A 21,319-nucleotide genomic window follows, 5' to 3' on the forward strand; every position below is an offset into this window, starting at 1 on the left:
TAGAAGCCAGTTCTCCAAGTATAGGAAGATGGTATTGTAGCTGCTTTCTCTCAGCTGTGCTGCCACTACTAAGACAACCTTCCAGGGTGCTGTTGCCAGACCCAACTGGAGTACTCTGAACTGGCAATTGTTCCCGTCCTACCAGAACCTAAGGATCCTTCTGTGGGATGGATGAATGTCCACAAGAAAAGTAAGCATCTTTCATGTTGAGAGCTAAGAACCATGTTTTTCTCTCCAAGGAGGGAATTACTGATCCCAGCCTAACCATGAATTTGTGAATAAAAATATTTTGCTGATGTAGGTCGAGAATGGGCCTCTTCCCTTTTTTCTTGGCAACCATGATTTAATATTGGGAGTCAAACCTCTCCCTTGTATGCTGAGGTGGCATTCACTCTATAGCTCCTTGTTCGAGAAGAGAGTCCCACCTCCTGTTGGAGGATCGGAGGATCTCCTTGTGACAGTGGCCCCCTGAACATAAGCCAGGAAAGGATTTTTGGAGGATCTGGGAAACAAAACTCAACGGTGTTGCCAAAGTGGATGACATCTAGTACCCACCTGTCTGTTGTTATAGCTCCCCAGTTGTGGGCAAAGTACGATAGCGGACTTTGGAAACAAGTGGGGATGGCATCATTGTAAGGTCACAACTTAAGTTTCCTCTAAGCTGCGCGGCCGGGCGGCCACCCAGCAGGCTATCAAGTGCCGTGCACTTCAGGTGTCCCTCCCCCCACTGCCGTGCTGCTCCTGGCCATCTCCTGCTTGCTGTGCAGAGCAGGAGAAGCTGGGGGGCGGAGGGTGGTGCACCGTCAGGGTGTCCCCCTCCCCCCACCCTGTACCTCATTCTCCACAGAGCAGGGGGGAATTTGACAGGGCTCAGGACGGAGGGAGCTTGTTGGCAGCTGTTGCTGTGTCTGAACAAGCAGGCTTCAGACTGTTGAGTGCTAATCTACTTAAAAAGGCAGCGTACTTAAAGGGGCAGCGCATGTCTGTCACTCTCTCTCTCTCACACACACTCTGTCTTTCACCCTCACCTCCCAACACATACTTGTATTATTATTGTTGTTACTTGATACTTCTTTTCAAAGTGTGTTTTATTTTTTTGATTATGCATTTCATAATTTTTCTCTCTTACGCTTAAATTTAATTCTTTGAGTACTGAGTTCTAAAATGCCTAGCCTGACCTGGCTGGAGTAATTATCCCTATGATAACTTAAAAAAAAAAAATATATATATATATATATATATATATATATATATATATATATATATATATATATATATATATATATATATATATATATATATTCTAGTTTTTTTGTTTCTACTGGTGGTGCAAATAACAAAATTCATTCCACACTTGGATGGAAAAAATTAGAGGGAACACTGGTCACACCTCTCAAGCATCCCATCAAAAGTAACCTTTAGCGAGTGGATGAGGTTGGGTGGCTGTTAAGGTAGATGGAGCTGTATTACTTGGCCTCTGCACTCTGATGCTTGTATGGTCGTTTGTATGGTCGTTGGTGGTAGAGAGGCTGTGGAAGAGGTCTTCACTTATACACCAGTTTATGATGCTTCCTCTTTGGGCAAGGGTATAAAGATCCAGGGAGTGGAGGGTTCTCCTGAAGTCTTTTAGCGAGTGCAAAGACTCACCTGTTTTCTCATTGAAGAGATTGGTTTAATTGAAGGGCAAGTTCTTAATGGTATTCTGAACCTCTCTGGAGAACCCCAAAGACTGAAGCCACTACTCTCACTACATCACTATGGTGGTCACCTTGATGTGGTATTGGCTGCATTCACTGAAGCTTGCTATCATGAGTCTACCTTCCTTAACAAGGGTTTAAAATTGGGCCTTGTCTACTTGGGGGAGTTTGCCTTTGAACTCCAGAAACTTCAAGTAGTTCATAAAGTCATATTTCGCTAACAGGGCCTGGTAGTTAGAGATTCTGAGCTAGAGGCTGGTGGACGTAAATACCTTCCTCCCCAAAAGGTCCAGGTGTCTCGCTCCCATGTCCGCAGAGGTGGTTTTAGGGTGTTGCCTGGATCTTTCCGTGGCTGCTTGTACTACTGGGGAGTTGGGGGCAGGATGGGTAAACAAGAATTCTGCCCTTTTTGCAGGCACAAAGAACTTTTTCTCAGCCCTTCCAGGGGTAGCAGTACACATTGCCAGCATATGCCATACCACCGTAGTGGTTCTGTAATGGCCTCTTCACTGGGATAGCTATCCAACTGGGGCCCATTGGCTTCAGGATATCCAAGAGCTCGTGCTGCATATCTTGAACTTCTAATGGGATCTGAAGTTCTGCCACCATCCTCTGCAACTATTCTTGACATTGCCTATAGCCCTCAGTTAGGGATGGTGAAAATGGGGCAATGGCCTCATTGGGTTAAGGAGAAGATAAGCCTGTCAGTACCAGCTTGACGTCGTCTTCTTCCAAGTACCCCTGCAGAGCAGGATGCTGTTGCCTAAGAGAAGAGGGATGATGTGACTCTCTAGCAGAGCACACAGATCCAGGGTGTCATGCATAATGATCCCATGGACTCCAAATGGGCCAGTTTGAGGAGTTGAAGACCGGTTTGGGGGCCCCAAGGCATTGGTACCAGCAATCCCTTTGAGGGTAATCTTGCTTGTGCAGAGGACAGGTCCAGGTAACTCTCAAAGCCCTGTTCGGGCTAACCTGTCTGGGAAGTGATGATTCATCCTGGACATCAGATACCGAAATAAGGGGAGGGGAAAAGGGGGACAGTTTGAAGGGATTTTCTGGGGCTATGAACTAAGCCGGGGAGGGGAAAGGGGGGCAGTGTGAAGGGATTGGATGTGACTGTCCAACACACAAACACGGGGGCCGCAGGGAGCCCAGGGGGGAGGGGGGCAGTGTGATAGGGGCCGAGGAGGGGGAAGGTCCCTGGACCAGGGAAGGGGGCAGCAGTTGGGGCTGGGCAGGTATAAAACACACACACACACACACACACACACACACACACACCACCCCCCTCCCCTGGGGATTTCCTGGCTGCCCACAGACAGTTCAACCCCTCCTCCCCCCATCACTACGGAGGCTGCCCTGGGAGCAACCAGCACAGTAGCCACCCCACCCCCAACCGAAGGGGAGGTTTGGGGGGGGGACTTGGCCCATTTCCCCCCGCCCCCCCCGAGCTGCGGCTCGAGCCCAAGCCGGGTGCCCCTCCCCTCGCTCAGCACTTACCGGCTCTGCTCCCTGTCCCCTGACTGCTCCGATCCCTCTCCACACCCCTGCCCCCTAACAGCCCCACCCCCCAGAACTCCCGACCCATCCAACCCTCCTCCTGCTCCCTGACTGCCCCCCAGGACTCTCCTGGGGGATCGGAGGATCTCCTTGTGACAGTGGCCCCCTGAACATAAGCCAGGAAAGGATTTTTGGATGATCTGGGAAACAAAACTCAATGGTGTTGCCAAAGTGGATGACATCTAGTACCCACCTGTCTGTTGTTATAGCTCCCCAGTTGTGGGCAAAGTACGATAGCAGAGGACAGGGTCCAGGTAACTCTCAAAGCCCTGTTCGGGCTAACCTGTCTGGGAAGTGATGATTCATCCTGGACATCAGATACCGAAAGCCAGATCAGTCTCCCCCACTGGTACAGTCAGTAGTGGTAGAAGGAAGCTCCAGCTCATGGATGGATTATGGGAATAACTCCTTTTTAGGGTTGTATAATTTTATGGGGTTAAGATATCCCTCAGAAGAACCAGGCCCAAAAGTAGAGGTGTTCCAGGGTAGTAAATGTCTCTGTCTGTACTGGAGTATGAGGGTCCAGGTTACCAGTTCTGCCGGATCTGGTGCTGCGACAGACTTCGGGGTTGGCAGATCCTTACAGTACCAAACCAGTACCATTGGCAAAAGAGTCCATTCAGGAGCAGTTGGTCAGTACTGGAGGATGTCAGTTCTTTGGCTTGCTAGAGGTCACAGTCAGCACCAGTATCAATACCAGGCCTGGTTCTGTTGGACCATCTTCCTGCATACTTTCCCTTTGAGGTTAAGAGGCTTAGGCAGATCTAAGTCCTGGGGACTTGCACATGAAGACTCCTTCCAACTTGGAAGGTGTCAGAGACCTCTTCTCCTGGAAGCAGACAGAGGGAGAAATCTATTTTTGTGTCTGAGAGAATGCCCCTTACTCTCATGAAAAGCCCGAAGCAACAGGTCTTTAGATTTATCTGATCTAGCCTCTGCTCCACAGCACGTGCTCAAAAGCATGCTGCTTGAGGACTGTGGCCGATGTGCAGGAGGGTCTCTCCAGCCTGGATCTGACTGGAGCCTCAGGGCTTTCTTTATGAGGAACTTCCTCAGTCAGCACTCCCTTCCCTCTTGTGTCCTAGGTGGGAAGGAGTGACAGACACTGCACTTGGCAGAAATAAGCGCCTACCCAAGGCAGTGCTGGTGGTCCTCATTGACCAAGGAGGAACAAGGATAGGAGATGCAGTTTTTAAGCCCCGGGTTTCTGGGCACAGCTCTAGTCCAAAAGGAAGAAGGAGTGTGTCCCAGGGTGGGAAAAACTAAGCTACATTAACTATAAGAATACTATCAAATGCTAACAGACTATACACTGTTATCTTCACAAAGACTAAGACAATGCAAGAATAGCTCTGGACACAGAGGATTCTGACTCAGGCCATGAGGCTGTAAGAAGCAACTGAAGAGGTGATCAATCCACACTTCCCCTTATGACCTTGGTGCTGAGCACAAGGAGATCCAGGGTCCAGGCATGGACCAATAGACACAAGTTGAAAGATTTTCCGGTCTAAGGCCTGGTCTACAGTGGGGGCGGGGAAATTGATCTAAGTTACGCAACTTCAGCTACGTAAATAATGTAGCTGAAGTCAACATACTTAGATCGACTTACTGTGGTATCTTCACCGCGGTGAGTGGACTGCTGCCGCTCCCCCGTCGACTCCACCTGTGCCTCTCGCCGAGCTGGAGTACAGAAGTAGATTTATGGGAGAGCTCTCAGGGGTCGATTATCGCTCGGGGGTCGATTTATTGCGTCTAGCCTAGACATGATAAATCGATCCCTGCTGGATCGATCGCGGCGGGTAGTGTAGACATACCTTTTAGATGCATAGCCACAGTGAAATACACATAGGGAGCAGCACCTGAAGAAGAGTGAAATCCACCATGCAGCAGAGTCAGGAAGACTCATGGATTTCTACATAAAAGTGCAGTCTTGTTGGTTGTTATAACCTTAATACATATTCTTCACAACTCAGAGATAGAAGTAGGTTTCATTTTTAGAAGGTACACACTATACATTTTTAAAGTGTTTTATTTTGAAAAAACTTTTAATTTTCAGATTAGTTTTACAGCTATATCAGAAAATGAATGATTGTTTAGTTATTTCATTTACCAAAGTTAATTGAAGCAGATATTTATGAAATCATTGGGAGGTGAACTATCTCCAATTCAACAGGTTAATCATTAATATTTGGAGGATTTTCTTGCCATGCTGCATTAAGAGGAGATCATCACCAGACAGACATTTAAAATTGTTTTATTTAACTAATACAACAACATTATGTATTCTGGATTTTTTTCTTCAAGAGCAAACATATAATATTTTAACAAAACAAGCATATGAATTTTTGAATTTAGTTAAACATTCAAGTTTTTTAAAATCAGGTTTATTTTTGTTAAAATTGTTTTTAACTAAAATAGTTACATGAAATATTTTTGAAAAAAAAAAAAATTAAATTGACTATGTCAGCCAGGTCAACATGAGAAACTTAAAATACTGGCTTCTGCAGCTAACTCAGTCATCTTCACCTTCATTTTCCTGTTTGTTCATAATCGGGAAAAGAAAAACAAACTTTCTTGCTTTTTCAGGTCCCAAACAATCTCTCAATTTGGAATGAATTAGTCCAAAGGAAGAAAGAGAAAGTTACTCACCTTGCAGTAACTGAGGTTCTTCGAGATGTGTGTCCCTATGGGTGCTCCACTCTAGGTAACGGTGCGTCCCGGCGCTGTTGATCGGAGATCTTTGGTAGCAGTGCCTGGTTGGGACGCATGCGCTCAGCTGCTGTCTCGCGGTCTCATTAGAATCTGCCTAAGCACGCACCCCCCCAGTTCCTTCTCTACTGTGGAGAAATCATACTAGTACTCCAAAGTAGAGGGGAGGAGGGCAGGGAGTGGAGCACTCACAGGGACACAAATCTCTAAGAACCTCAGTTACTGCAAGGTGAGTAACTGTCTCTTCTTCTTCGAATGCTGTCCCTGTGGGTGCTCCACTCTAGGTGAATGCGGAGCAGTACCCACTATGGTTGGTGGGACTTTGGAGCTGCAGCAGTGAGTACTGTAGAGAGTACTGTATGACCTACTATGGTGTCTGCCATGGTATCCTGCGTGATAGCATAGTGTTTGGCAAACGTGTGTTCAGATGACCATGTAGCCGCTTTACAGGAACGGGTACGTTATGTAGGAAGGCAACGGATTTCGACATGGCTCGAGTGGAACGAGTTCTAATGCCTTCGGGTGGTTGAATATTTTGGATGCGGTAACAGGATCTGATGCAGTCAGAGATCCACTTGGACAGGCGTTGCCTAGAGATAGCTGTACCTTTCGATCTTTCGGTACTGGAGACAAAGAGTCGCAGGGACTTATGAGATGTTTTAGTCCTGTCTAAATAAAAGGCGATTGCTCGCCTGATGTCGAGACCATGCAGAGTTGCCTCATGCAGAGTCTTGTGAGGTTTGGGATAGAAAGTAGGTAAGTATATCGGTTGGTTAAGGTGGAAGGTGGACACCCCTTAGGGAGAAACTTAGGATGTGGTCTCAGGGTGACTGTCTTTGCAGAAGATTGTGTAGGGAGGATAGGCCATCAGGGCGCTTATTTCTCCTACTCTCCTTGCTGACGTTATTGCAACTAAAAAAGCTACCTTCATGGACATATGAAGAAGAGAAGAGGTAGCCAAGGGCTTGAATGGAGGTTTTATGATACTGCGAAGAATGAGGTTAAGATTTCATGTAGCTGCCGCTGGATAAATTTCCAGGTAGGGATTTTGTAGGCCCATGAGAAATCGTTTTATGGTGGGGTGGGTAAAAAGTGAGTAGCCTTCTAACAAGTCATGGAAGGTGGTAAGTGCCGCCAGGTGCACTTTGATGGAGCTGAGCGAGAGTCCATCCTGTTTCAATTTTAGAAGGTAGTCTAGGATGTTAGGGAGGGTTACCGCATGGGGTGTTAAGTGATTATGTGAGCACCAGAGGGAGAAACGTTTCCACTTCTGCAGGTAAGTTTTACGAGTGGAGTCTTTTCTACTGTGCAGGAGGATGTATCAAACTTGCTTGGAACAAGCTAGTTCGTGGGTTGGGAACCATGAAGGAACCAGGCCATCAGGTGGAGTTTCTGGAGCTGAGGGTGAAGAACCCGTCTGTTGTCCTGGGAAAGCAGATCTGATCTGCTGGGGAGAGTCCATGGATGACAGGAGGACATGCGGAGTAGGTATGGATACCACGACTGTCTCGGCCAAGCCGGGGCAATAAGTATGACCCGGGCCTTGTCGTCTCTGATCTTGCGAATAACCTGTGTAGCAGAGGGATTGGTGGGAAGGCGTACAGGAGAGAGTTGTTCCAGGGGATAGGAACGCGTCTCCTAGGGATGCAGTCCTGAGTCCCGCTGTGGAACAAAATAGATGACATTTGCGATTCTGGGTTGTGGCAAAGAGGTCTATTGACAGGGTGCCCCAGAGGGAGAAGAGCTGTTGAAGTATTGCGGGGTGCAGTTCCCATTCGTGTTCTGTCGAGAAGTGCCTGCTGAGTGCATCGGCAGTAGTGTTATGGCAGCCAGGTAGGTATGAAGCAATGATTTGTATGTGATGTTGTATGCACCAATTCCATAGCCAGATGGCTTCCATGCATAGGGAATGTGATCGGGTAAGGGAAAAGCGTGATCCCATGTCTGTGGAGGTGAGCCACGACAACGGCTAGAGTCTTGGAAAAAGCTCTCAGCGCTGTGGAGAGTCCGAAAGGAAGAACTCTGTATTGAAAATGGTCGTGTCTGATTGTGAATCATAGGAAGTGTCTGTGGGCTGGATGAACTGATACAGGAACTCCTCACTTAAAGTCGTCCCAGTTAACATCGTTTCGATGTTAAGTTGCTGTTCAATTAGGGAACATGCTCGTTTAAAGTTGTGAAATGCTCCCTTCTAACGTCGTTTGGCAGCCGCCTGTTTTGTCCACTGCTTGCAGGAAGAGCAGCCCATTGCAGCTAGCTGGTGGGTGGTTGGAACCAGGGCGGACCAGCAACCCCCCATCAGCTCCCCATTCCCCCCAAGTTCCCTGTGCAGCAGCTGCCTGCAGTTCAGCTGTGTCCCTCCGCCCACTGCCATGTGCTGCTCCTGCCCTGTGCCTTGGAGCTGCTCCCAGAGACTCCTGCTTGCTGTATGGGGGGAGGGCAGTAGCGTAGCTAGCGGGGTGCGGGGAAGCAGCTGCTTCCCCTCAGCACATGTTCCATAAGCGGCGCCTTTCCAAAAGCGGCCGGAGGAGTGAGGGGGGGAGCAGGCCGGCGGCTGGCAGCCGCGGCCAGAGGAACGAGGGGGGGCGTAGCATGGTGGCCGGCAGCCGCGGCCGGAGGAGCGAGGGGGGGGCACGGGGGTGGCACAGCAGGGCCGGAGGAGCCGGGGGGGAGGGGCAGGGCGACTGGAGGAGGAGCCAAGGGGGCATGGCCAGAGGAGGAGCCAAGGGGGGGCACCTTTTTTATGTTTGCTCCCCCTCCTCTTAGAAGCTGGCTACGCTACTGTGGGAGGGGGGAAGAAGGGGGCTAATGTCAGGGTGTCTCCCCCTCCCCCCTGCTCCTGCACCCTGCCTACCCCCATCTTCCATAGGGGGGGGGGGACACACACGACGGAGGGAGGGAGCTTCTAAGCAGTAGCTGCTGTCTCAGGTCTCAGCAAGCTGATTTAATTAACAAGGCAGTGTGCTTAAGCCTGGGGTCAGCTACTTAAAGGGGAAATGCTCATTTTTTCCTCTCACACACACAGGGTGTGTGTCTGTCTGCCCTCCCTCCTTTCCTGCTGCCTTGTACAGTGTTGTGAGAGTTAACCCTTGAGGGCTCAATCAATTGCTAGTTCATTTAGCAGTAAGGCATTCCCTGGGAAACATCCCACCCTCTGACTCCTCCACCTCAACCAAGCTTCACAATCATCATCACTGTATACCAGTATTAAATTGCTTGTTTAAAACTTATAGTCTCGGTCAGTCTGTGTAAAATATAGTCTTTTGTCTGGTGAAAAAATTTCCCTGGAACCTAACCCCATCATTTACATTAATTCTTACGGGGAAATTGGATTCGCTTAATATCGTTTTGCTTAAAGTTCCATTTTTCAGGAACATAACTACAACGTTAAGTGAGGAGTTCCTGTACATGAAAATAAGCATCCTGTAGGTCGAGGGCTGTGAACCAGTCCCCTTGATCCAGTGCAGGTATTATTGTGCCCAGTGTGACCATCTTGAATCTTTATATCCTCATGAATTTGTTCAGTCGGCGTAGGTCTAGTATAGGCCTCCATCCCCCGGTCTTTTTCTTGGTCAGAAAGTAATGGAAATAGAAACCTTTCCCTCAATGTTGTGTTGGCACAGGTTCCACTGCACCTAGTTGTAGAAGGTGAGCCACTTCTGCGCGAAGTAAGTGCTCCTGAGAAGGGTCCCTGAAGAGGGACGGGGAAGGGTAGGATATAAAAGGGATGGAGTAACCGGACTGAACTATTTCGAGGACCCAACGGTCCTGCGTAATCTGCTGCCAGGCATGTTGGAAACCCTGGAAGCGGTGGCCAAATGGGCAAGTAGGTGGTGGAATCAAGGGGTGGTCGTGCAGACCCTCGACCAACACTTCAAAATTGTTGTTTATTTCCCGATGGGTGGGAGGTAATTGCTTGTGCTTGATTTTGTCTGCACTTAGGAGTTCTGGCGCGATTCCTGGTTATATCATATGGTCTGGGTTGAGGCCGGTAATACTGTTGTGTGCGTGGTCTTTGATAAGGTTGGTATCGTTGTCTCCTGGGAAGGGATGGGTGAATGCCCAGGATACGCAGTGTCGCTCTAGAATCTTTCATGGTGTGAAGGACTTCATCGGTTTTTGTGGAAAAGAGCTTATCTTTATCAAAAAAATAACAGGAGTACTTGTGGCACCTTAGAGACTAACAAATTTATTAGAGCATAAGCTTTCGTGGGCTACAACCCACTTCTTCGGATGCATATAGAGTGAACCATATATTGAGGAGATATATATACACACACATACAGAGAGCATGAACAGGTGGGAGTTGTCTTACCAACTCTGAGAGGCCAATTAAGTAAGAGGAAAAAAACTTTTGAAGTGATAATCAAGATGGCTCAGTACAGACAGTTTGATAAGAAGCAAGTGTGAAAATACTTACAAGGGGAGATAGATTCAATGTTTGTAATGGCTCAGCCATTCCCAATCCCTATTTAGCCCTGAGTTGATTGTGTCTAGTTTGCATATCAATTCCAGCTCAGCAGTCTCTCGTTGGAGTCTGTTTTTGAAGTTTTTCTGTTTTAAGATAGCCACCCGCAGGTCTGTCAAAGAATGGCCAGACCGGTTAAAGTGTTCTCCCACTGGTTTTTGAGTATTATGATTCCTGATGTCAGATTTGTGTCCATTAATTCTTTTGCGTAGAGACTGTCCGGTTTGGCCAATGTACATGGCAGAGGGGCATTGCTGGCACATGATGGCATATATCACATTGGTAGATGTGCAGGTGAACGAGCCACAGATGGTATGGCTGATGTGATTAGGCCCTATGATGGTGTCACTTGAATAGATATGTGGACAGAGTTGGCATCGGGCTTTGTTACAAGGATAGGTTCCTGGGTCAGTGTTTTTGTTCAGTGATGTGTGGTTGCTGGTGAGTATTTGCTTTAGGTTGGGGGGTTGTCTGTAAGCGAGGACAGGTCTGTCTCCCAAGATCTGTGAGAGTAAAGGATCATCTTTCAGGATAGGTTGTAGATCTCTGATGATGCGCTGGAGAGGTTTTAGTTGGGGGCTGAAGGTGACAGCTAGTGGTGTTCTGTTATTTTTGTACTGAGCCATCTTGATTATCACTTCAAAAGTTTTTTTCCTCTTACTTAATTGGCCTCTCAGAGTTGGTAAGACAACTCCCACCTGTTCATGCTCTCTGTATGTGTGTGTATATATATCTCCTCAATATATGGTTCACTCTATATGCATCCGAAGAAGTGGGTTGTAGCCCACGAAAGCTTATGCTCTAATAAATTTGTTAGTCTCTAAGGTGCCACAAGTACTCCTGTTATTTTTGCGGATACAGACTAACACGGCTGCTACTCTGAAACCTATCTTTATCAAAGGAGAGGTCCTCCACTTTGGTCTGCCGGTCTTTAGGGATGCCGGATGCAGAAAGCCATGAAGATCTGCACATAACCACAGCAGTTGCAGTAGTATGGGCTGCTGTGTCTAGAGATGCTTGTAGGGCCATTCTTGAAATCAATTGGCCCTCAATAAGGACTGACTTAAAGTCTGCTCTCCTATCCTCTGGAATATGGGAGGCAAATTCAAAAACTTTATTGTAATTATCGAAGTCGTAGCTTTCAAGGAGGGCAGAATAGTTCGCAATTCTGAACTGTAGAGCGGAGGACGTATAAACCTTGAGACCCAAGACGTCAAGGCATTTAAGGTCCTTGTCTTGCGGGGTGGGTCGATAGTGTGGCTGTTTCGTCCTTTGCGCAACTGCATCCATAACAAGAGAGTTCAGTTGTGGATGAGAAAATAAAAGGTCAGCATCCTTAGTAGGAACATAGTATTTATGTTCAGCCTTTTTGGAAGTTGGAAAGAGAGAGGCTGGAGTCTGCCAGAGAGTGTCAGCTGGTTCCAGGAGTGCATCATTTATGGGGAGCACAATCCTTGAGGGTGCAGAGGGTTGGAGGATTTGAGGAGTCTGTGTTGTGTCTCCTGAACCTCTTCTAAGGGGATGTCTTGGCTGAGTGTCACCCTCTTGAAAAGTTCTTGAAATGGTTTACAATCGTCCACGTTCTGTGGAGGCGGAGGGAAGAGGGCTCTGTCTGGAGCTGATGGAGAGTTAGGGGTCGGTGAGTCAGGATATGGTCCATAGCTCATGTTCTTGGGGGCGGGGGGGAAATTCAGGTGCTCTAGAAGTAGACGGAGCTGGAGATCGAGGTGCAGAAGGAGGTAGAGGTTTGGTGGAAGGGGCTTGAGGGTGAGTGGCAGCAGGATGTGGCCAAGGGTACCACTGAGGCCAAGGCATAGGGTAGGAGAACTCAGGTGCTGCCCATGGGTGGTGGTGGGGGGGGGTGAAGTAGGGAAACTGAGGCTGGTGGTTGTGAGCTGTGACCTGAGGTGGAAAAGGTTCCAGTGGAGGAGCAGAGGCAGGTGGGGAGAACTCCGCCTGCTGATGCATATCAGGTTCGCTGTCAGTAAAGGTAGCCAGGTCAGGTGGGGAGAGCGGCTGTTCAAAAAGTGAGCCCTGTGTATCCAGGAGTGGGGAATTAGGCTCAGGTGCCACTGAGAGGTCACATTAACTGAGAAACTGTTGCTCCTGCTCCCTGGACTGTACTGAGCATGATCTGTGCTCAGGCGAATTACCGAGTCTGAGTTTTTCCGGTGCCGCGGGTCGCTTGGAGGTGCCCTGCAGGGGGTCCGCTGCCTGTACTGGAGCAGCAGGCAGGCTCGGTGCTGATGTTCTTTTCGGCACCGGAGCAGAGCGTGCTGTCAGCACTGCGTCTGTTTTCGGTGCTGAGTGGACTGGTGCCGAGGAGACCTTCCCAGTACGGGAGATCGGGTCCCTGCCTCTGTGCTCCGTGGGAGCTGCGGCTCAGGCGTTGTGACAGCCTGAAGCACCTGCCTTCTGTGCTGTCAATACAGAGGGTAAGGATCTTGCGGGAGACCCTTTACCCTTGTTAAAGTCTCTCCTCGGAAACTGTTGCACTTCTTGCCTCTGCTCCTGAGAGGGTGAAGCCATGCTCCCAATTGGTTCAGATCTGGCTGGGGAGCGTGAGGGAGAGGGTTTCACTGTCTCCAAAGGCCTTGCATTTCTTTGTTGCACTGTTTGCATTTTGCACGCATGCCTATCTTACCCACAGGTAGAGGAACTTCATTAAAATATTCCCAAACTGGGTCTCTTTTACAACCTGCTGCCATTATAGGTTTTCCCTTCTAGTGAGAGAATGGTATGGTATAGGGTTACCATATTTCAACAATCAAAAAAGAGGACATGGGGTGCCGCCCTAGCCCCGCCCCAGCCCTGCCCCCTCCCACTTCCCGCCCCCCTCAGAATCCCCCTACCCCCTACCTGCCCCCCCCCACCCTAACTGCCCCCAGGACCCCACCCCCTATCTAAGTCTCCCTGCTCCCTGTCCCGACTGCCCCAACCGCTCTCTACACCCCCCTCTCCTGACAGCCCCCCCAGAACCCCCTACAAACCTAACCCCCGTTCCCTGTCCCTTGCCTGCCCCAACCGCTCTCTACACCCCCTTCTCCTGACAGCCCCCCCCAGAACCCCCGACCAATCTAACCCCCCCCGTTCCCTGTCCCTTGCCTGCCCCAACCGCTCTCTACACCCCCTTCTCCTGACAGCCCCCCCCCAGAACCTCTGACCAATCTAACATCCCCCCCGTTCCCTGTCCCTTGCCTGCCCCCCCCCACCAGGCCGAGGGAGAGCTGCAGGCTCCACGTGGAGCCAAACACTGCTCTGCGGGGGAGGAGGGAGCGGGAGGGACTCTGGCAGCTAGAGGCCCCAGTGGCTGCGAGCGGCTTTCAATCAGGCCCAGCCGTCCAATCAGCCGCGCCGCACTCTGCATGAGGGGAAGGGGGAAATCCCGGACATTTCTACTTTATTAGAAATCCCCCCCGGACGGCCATTTAAAGCTGAAAAAGCCAGACATGTCCGGGGAAACCCGGACGGATGGTAACCCTAGTATGGTAGATCTCAAATCAATGAAGGCTACACTCAGAAAGACCTCAAGACTTCTGGAATATTTTGCTCAAACAGTTTCACTTTTGTTTCTACTGCCTGTCCCTCCCGTCTCATTTATCTCCAGACTTCTCCTTGTCCAGATCTATTCTGCCCCCAACAATCTGCTATTCATTAACTTTTTGAAACTTTGCACTTTTATAGAGAGGTAAGAGATTGACTCTGTGTACACAAATTTGCAGAGGGACAATAGGGTTGAGGTCTGTTATTTCTCACCTCTATATATTATTTATTTATTTATTTATTTAAAAACATTTTCGCTGTTAACAAGCATGTTATCTCTGGAGACACAAATCCACAGTCTGAGAATTGCAAAACTAAGCATCTCTGATGGTATCTTCTAGACTGAGCACTGAGTCCCAATAGGTAGATAGAAATATTAACCTAAATAATCTGTACAGAAGCCCCTGGAACCCCATAAGATTGGGTCCCTAATCCATGAACTATTGGAACTCATTTACAAAACTTTTATTAAACATTACGTTAATATATTGTCTCATACTATAGAATTAGAATTTATAATCCCTATTCCTTGATGAGATATCTTTGAGCTATAATGTATCTTAATTAAAACTATATAGATAGGTTTTTTCCTCAAAAAGCATTTTATAAAAAAAATCCGATTTAAATAAAAAAAAATAGCTTTTTTATTTTTATTTTTTTTTAAATCATTGATTTTTATCCACCCTACCATGCAGCCTTCAGCCATATCACTCTACTGGTCCTACCACAGGAGACATGCCTGGTATTGATAGCCTGTGCCCCAATACTAGAATTAAAAACCTGCCACTATGCAGAGGCTGCTCCTGTTGTAGTTCTGACCACCACCACACACAGGTACATTCTCATTAGATGGCGTTAAAACACTAGGTACTCCCAACAGACAAAACGACACTGCACAGAGTGGGGTGCCTAGAGAAAAACTCATTCTCTCACCTGCTGATTCCCAATTGGACAGAAGATGGGATGCTATCGTTGTGCATTACATCCCATTGTCAGAATGGCCATCAGCAACATGGAGACAAAGCAGCTCAGATTGTAACATGCATTCTGTTTAACCCTTACTTATTGAGTTGCATCTGGGTTTTTTTGTACTTGTTTAGTTTTCTATTGTTACAGACATTAGATCTGCCAGTGTTTGTGGTCTGACACTCAGCAGAGTACTGATTTAAGAAAGGTATTTGATCAAGTTTCACCGAATATTCCCAGAGAAATATGAAAAATGCACACTAGATACAGTAGGAGAGAGGAGCAAGAGATGAATCTATATACACTGTACATTAGCTATCAGCAAAACTCCCATGCTCAGAATCACAGGGAAGAACATGCAGCACGCACCAAATCAGCAGATCAGTAAGTGATCAGAGCTTTACAAACTGACCCTCAGATAAAGATGAGTGCTGAATGGCACAGACCAATATCTCACTGCAGTTTGAAAAATTAAAATATGTAGATGGAAACAATCCTTCCCAATGTCTTATGAAAGGTGCAGGGAGAAACAAAAAAGGGGGATGGATGGATGGATGAAAATGTGACATTAGGTACCACAAGCATAGGTCATGACTAGTCTTCCTACCTCCATCGGACTAATGAAGTCATTCATTCCACTGTTGTACACATAGATCATGGCATCATACAGATGATTTTCCCAGCACAGGAGAACTACCTGCATGGAAACAAAGCAGATTTCCTCAGATGTAGAGAATCCTTGTACAGAACAGCCTAACAACTTCCATTAGCCCATTAATTTCCTTTCCTGTATTCACTCAAAGACAGCTCTGACCATAGCACTTATCCTAGCCAGCTCCAGGAAAACAGCAGCATGGGTGGGTTATTTTTGGGGGGGGGGGGGGGGAGAAGGGGTTTGTTGAGGGTGCAAAGTTACACAAGTGAGAATTTGCCATATGCAGAACTCTGCCAAGCTACCAGGGTGGGGGAGACAGATCTGACTTATGACTCTACACTGTACACCTGAAATCCATGGCCTGTCTGAGGTACCGGAATGAGAAATCCAGGTCTTCCCAATTCCTTACACCCTTAACCTCTGGAGCAAGGGACCCAAGAGAACAGCTCTCCAAATGTCATGGCTTTTGTTGAGTTAGTAAGTTGTTCTGTCACCATGCCATCAGCCAGCCCCAAACCAGGGGTGCCCACCAGCCTACAGGTTAAATATATTATTTCAAAAAAGTTAAGGGGCCACAGTTCATACCCTGAGGATTCTCTAACCTGGTACACTCCCTTTGCACTAACTCAGGTGTCAAAAAGGGAGCCCCTTGCTTGGAACACCCAGCAGCCGTGAGTCAGTATATTTTACTCCAATATCCTGGTGCAGGGGACATATCAGGAGTGGATGCAGCTAAGGAATGCTGCACTCTGGCTAGTCCCAGCTGCTTTACAGCATGCCAAACCGTTCCAAGTTAGAGCAATGTCCAGGTTGCTCTAACTTGTGCCATGGCAGAGAATGATGAGGCAGTGATTGGTGGCTGCTTCTCAGCTTTTCCCCTCTGCTGGGTTGCCCTGGGGGCTGAGAAGACGAAAGGAACCATCCTTTGCTATGTGCTCCCCTAGGCCAAGACCAAGCCTGCTGAGCTCCTTCATTGCTCCCCCTGGGACTTCCACAGCCTAGCAGGGAAGCAGACAATGGAGCAACCAGAGCTACCCTTCTCCCTGCCAAGCTGATGAGCAAATGCAGAGGAGACAGTAGCCATTAGTGCTTCCAGCTCACAACACAGCTGCCCCTGGGGCTAGAGGGGAGGCACGTGGGTGACCATGGGCCCTACCACCTCCTTGTAGTGATGGCCCACTTCAAATGCGTTGGCTGAAAACAAAAATAGAGGCTACAGTGCATTGAGAATATTTTCTTCTTAACTCAGTCACCCTTGAAGGCAACTATGTGGTCCCCCAGGCCACAAATTGGGCACAATGCCCTAAACAATACACATATTAAAATATTTTATTAAATTAGTGTGTTTAAAAGAATGTGGAGTGTAGTTTTTCTAAAATGCTGTTCTCTGGGTTAAAGTCTATCTTCAGTTACTGACTGAAGACAATGGGGTTGTTTAAGTATAGTAAGGTCTGAGTTTGGCCTGCATAGCTTTTATTACTGGTGACGTTGGGGAAGGAGGAAAGAACACAGCTTAACTTCCCAAATCCATGAGTTTGCTGGGCCAGCAGTTACAAAAAGAGAGAAGTTTACAAGGAGTATCCTGGGATATGTACAATGCTGCCTTGTACAACAGAGCTGCCTCTCGTGCAGATGAAGTCCATGCATAGATTCATAGATTCCAAGACCAGAAAGAAAACAAAACAAAAAAAATCAGTTACTAACCTGTTCTGTAAGTCTTGTTCTTCAAGATGAGTTCCACATGCCATTCTAATTCAGGTGTGTGCCTACTCAGTGTGCCAGAATTAGAGATTTTTTTCCCCTACTGATATTCGTTGGGGCAGCTCATGCAATCTCCAGTGCCTCTCATATAGAGGGGAAGGAGAGTGGGTCAGGAAACGGACATGTGCAACATCTCAAAGAACAACAGCTATATAACTGGTTAGTAACCATTTTTTCTTCTTTGAGTGACTGCATATGTCCATTTCACTTCAAGTGACTCACAAGCAGTTCAACCTGGGTTTCAGTACCTGAACAATAACTGAAGGACTACTCGACCAAACTTGGCCTCATCTCTAGAATGCTGAGATACCTTTACAGCGTAATGAGTTGTGTACAGCAACAACCAAAGTTGCAGTTTTACAAATGTCTGTTATAGCTACCACAACCAGTCAAGCTGTAGAAGTGGCTCGAGACCTTGAAGAATGTGCTGCTATACCCTGTCTTGAAGGTTTACATTAGCAATGTCATAGCAGATGATTGTAGGAGCAAATCCAGGACAAGATTCTCTAGGCTGAGACTGGAAGGCGTTTTATCCCATCTGCAACTGACACGAACAGCTGGGAGGATGACTTAAACAACCTAGTTCTATCCAAGCAAAGTTCCAGAAGACTGGAAGAAAGTTAGTGTGCCATTTTTAAAAAAGGGTGACCCAACTAATTATAGGCCTGTCTGCCTGATATCGATCCGTGGCAAGATAATGGAGCTCCTCAATTGGGACTCGATTAGTAAAGAATTACGGAGGGTAATGTAATTAGTGGAAATCAACACTGGTTTATAGACAATAGATCCTGTCAAACTAACTTGATTTTTTTTTTTTTTTTTTAAATCGAGATTACAAGTTTGGTTGATAAAGATAATAGACTTCTAAGACATTTGACTTGGTACCATACAAAATTCTGATTAAAAAACTATAATGATATAAAAATGACATGGCACACATTAAGTAGATTAAAAACTTGGTAATTGGGAGGTCTCAAAACATAATTGTAAATCCATGGTAATTCTGGCCTAAATGCATAGCAAATAGGATAAACTGTTGGAAAAAACAGGGGTGAGAGAAACTGGCCCAAAACTAACCGATATTCTGTTCCTGAAAGGCAGTCAAACAGGCTGCTTACAAATTCCTGGCTGTCTACAAGACCCTACCACAGAAGAAAACTGAGGAGGTGTAGGTCTCCCCTTGTGATTTTTCCTGTAGTAGTCAGGCTATCTAGGAGTGACAAGCGGGTATCATTGGTATGACTGAAGACAGAACTGTTTCATTTCAGGGAAAGGAGTGTAAATGCCCAATGATTTCAGAGTGGCCCTCAAGTCTTTGAGCTCTGAATCTTCTCACCAGTCTGCTAAGAGAAGAGGGTAGGATCCCTCAAAGGAGAGATTCTGGATAGTCTGTTGGACCTCCTGCAGAACACCCAATGACTGAAACCATGATGAACATCTGTGCATTGCTTCTGCTGATGCCATCACTCTGGCTGCCAAATCCACCCCATCTAATGCAACTTGGAGAAAGGTCCTAGCTACCCATTTGCCAAGGTGGCCTGGAACTCCTGCCTGGCACTGTCTGGTAATTTGTTTGCAAACTTCAGTACATGGCCCCAGCGGGAAAAATTTTATCTGGCCAAAAAGGCATGCTAGTTAGAGAAACAAACTGCAGGCCAGTAGTGAAATAAAGCTTTCTATGGAAAATGCTCAGTCTCTTTGCTTCTTTATCCTTTGGGGGAGGAGGCTATTCCTGATGCTTGTCTTGGCAGTAAACAAGAGCACAAGGAACCCAAGGGATGGAGGTAGAAGGGACAAAGTACCTTTGCTCGGTTCTCTTGGCTGTCAGCAGCAGAGATGATGGCATTTGCCACAACAATCTTGCGGGCTCCAGAATGGCTTCATTTATAGGTAGAGCATTTGGAAAGGTCCTACTGATGCCAGTAGTTCCACCTGCCCATAGAACTCTATTGCACTACCTTGACTAGAACATCAAGAGAGGAAGCAACCCTCTATAAACTTCTGGTTGGGCCTGGAGTCACCCTGAAAAGGCGAGGACACGCCTGACACCTCCTGTATGGAAAATGATGGGACTTCTGGCACGTGAGGCTGTTTCTGCTTGGTACTGGGAGTAACATCCTGAGCCTCCTCATGGAAAATAATCTGTCATCCACTTGGTGATCTAGAAGGATGATGAAGCTGGTCAGATCTGGTGGTGGTGGTGGAAAAATCCCATGGGTTCTAATACGGCCATTGGTAGGGTATAGGACCCAAGCCCTACCAGCCCAAGGATCCAGATCCCTTGATCACCTTAGGATATTTGCCAGGCACCAGGAGCAGAATCATCATGAGACAGGCGAGAGAGGAGCAAGGGGCATAGAAGCCTACCTCAGTCTCTGATGAAGGATCCTGAGTCACCTGACCATGGACATGCTGTACCATGCGGTGCTGAGGTTGAGTGGCACACCTCCAGAGAGGTTGGTACTAGAGACAGCATGCTGAGTTTGCCTCTGGACTGCACTGTGCAAGGAAGTGCTGGAAAGTCTGAAGTCCATCACAATACTGAGAGTCTTGGAGGCAGGTCTGAAAACACAGCCTGAGGGATCAATCGGTACCGGTTGATTTGTCTCCTGCACTACTGGAGAATCCAGCACCAAGAGACAGTAGGTCCCGTGCCACAGCATAAGCTTCCAGCATTGCTGGTACTAAGAGATTTCCCTGCTGCTGCATCGAAGGGGATGGTACTGCAGTGGGAGTCCACCTCAACAGCACAAACACCAGTGCCAGAGTCAATGACTCCGGGCAAGATGAAGTCTGTGCCCAAAATGCATCTTCCCAGAGAACACTCTGTCCTGCCATCCAGCTTGTTTGCTGGCAGACAGTACTGGGGATCTCAATATTTTGGAGGAGTCTGGCCCTCCAAGGCATGCTGTCTGTGTTTCTTCATCGGCTTCAGGGAATGGGATAGGTGCAGAGTCTGAGGCGCACTTCTAACAGAGGAAGAAATACTCCAGGTAAGGCCCTATGGGTCTAGAACCCACGACTGCAGAGCAACTAGGTAGCTGATATCTCCAGGCTACACCACTCAGTGGCAGCTGTAACCAGCTTGCAAACTCCACTTCCCATGACCCACTGTGGACACAGACCATGGGAAGTTCCGCCTGAAGGGTTTGACAGACAGCAGTCTCATGGCTCCTGATCAGCTCCCTGCCCTATATAAACCGCAGGGGTGTTCCAGGAAGTATCCTTGCAACGATGTGGATCTCCTGTAGCTACCACAACTGTTCCTGCTCCTTGCTTCTGAATTCCTGGCTTTCACCTCAGCTTGATTAGGACTTCGCCTCCTGACTCGGACCCTGAAACCTGATTCAGACCCTGACCTTTGGTATCAACCCTGGCCTGTAACCCAACTACGAACATCTCTGCTACTTCCAGCATCAATTTTGTCCCTGCTCTGACCCTTGGCCCTGACTGCCTTTGTTGGGATCCTGACACTCAGTGACCATGTCAAGCAGGAAGGTGAACACAGGATGGCCTCCAGGAGAGGTGAACACAGGATGGCCTCACCTCCCTGCCCATTTTGGTCCAGGACTGGAAGTCTCTGCAGATTTGACAGTGGTCCCGGATGTGACCCTCACCATGGTACTTAAGGCACCTGGAATGGAGGGTCACTGACTGGCAGATTTCTTGCTGACAATGCAAGGCTGAAAGCCCAGAGACCGAGCATGCTCTGGTACTTGGCATCAGCATCCAGAACAAACAGGAACCGACATGCTAAGAAAACTAAGAAAAATGACCAATGAAACTTACACTAAAGCACTAATTAACTATGCAATGAGTACCAATAATTATATACCAGAGAGAAAAAAATTTCCCTGAAAGAGAAAGTAGGAACAAGCTAACGTGCTCCAACTACCAATCATGGGAGGCAAAAATTAACTGAGAGCAGTCAGGGTCAATCTGCCCTTTATACCTAAG

At 47.7% G+C, this 21,319-nt stretch overlaps 1 protein-coding gene across 1 annotated transcript in view; it reads right to left on the reverse strand.

Annotated features, from left to right (window-relative positions):
- The window catches only part of VPS8 (VPS8 subunit of CORVET complex), a 196,342-nt gene that overhangs the window by 172,114 nt on the left and 2,909 nt on the right, over positions 1-21,319 (reverse strand). The window contains exon 3 of the mRNA XM_065410354.1: positions 15,554-15,643. Coding sequence (XP_065266426.1) covers positions 15,554-15,643 — 90 coding nt within the window. The remainder of the gene's footprint in view (positions 1-15,553; positions 15,644-21,319) is intronic.

Source organism: Emys orbicularis, chromosome 9 (assembly GCF_028017835.1).
Source record: "Emys orbicularis isolate rEmyOrb1 chromosome 9, rEmyOrb1.hap1, whole genome shotgun sequence".
Lineage (NCBI taxonomy): Eukaryota > Metazoa > Chordata > Testudines > Emydidae > Emys > Emys orbicularis.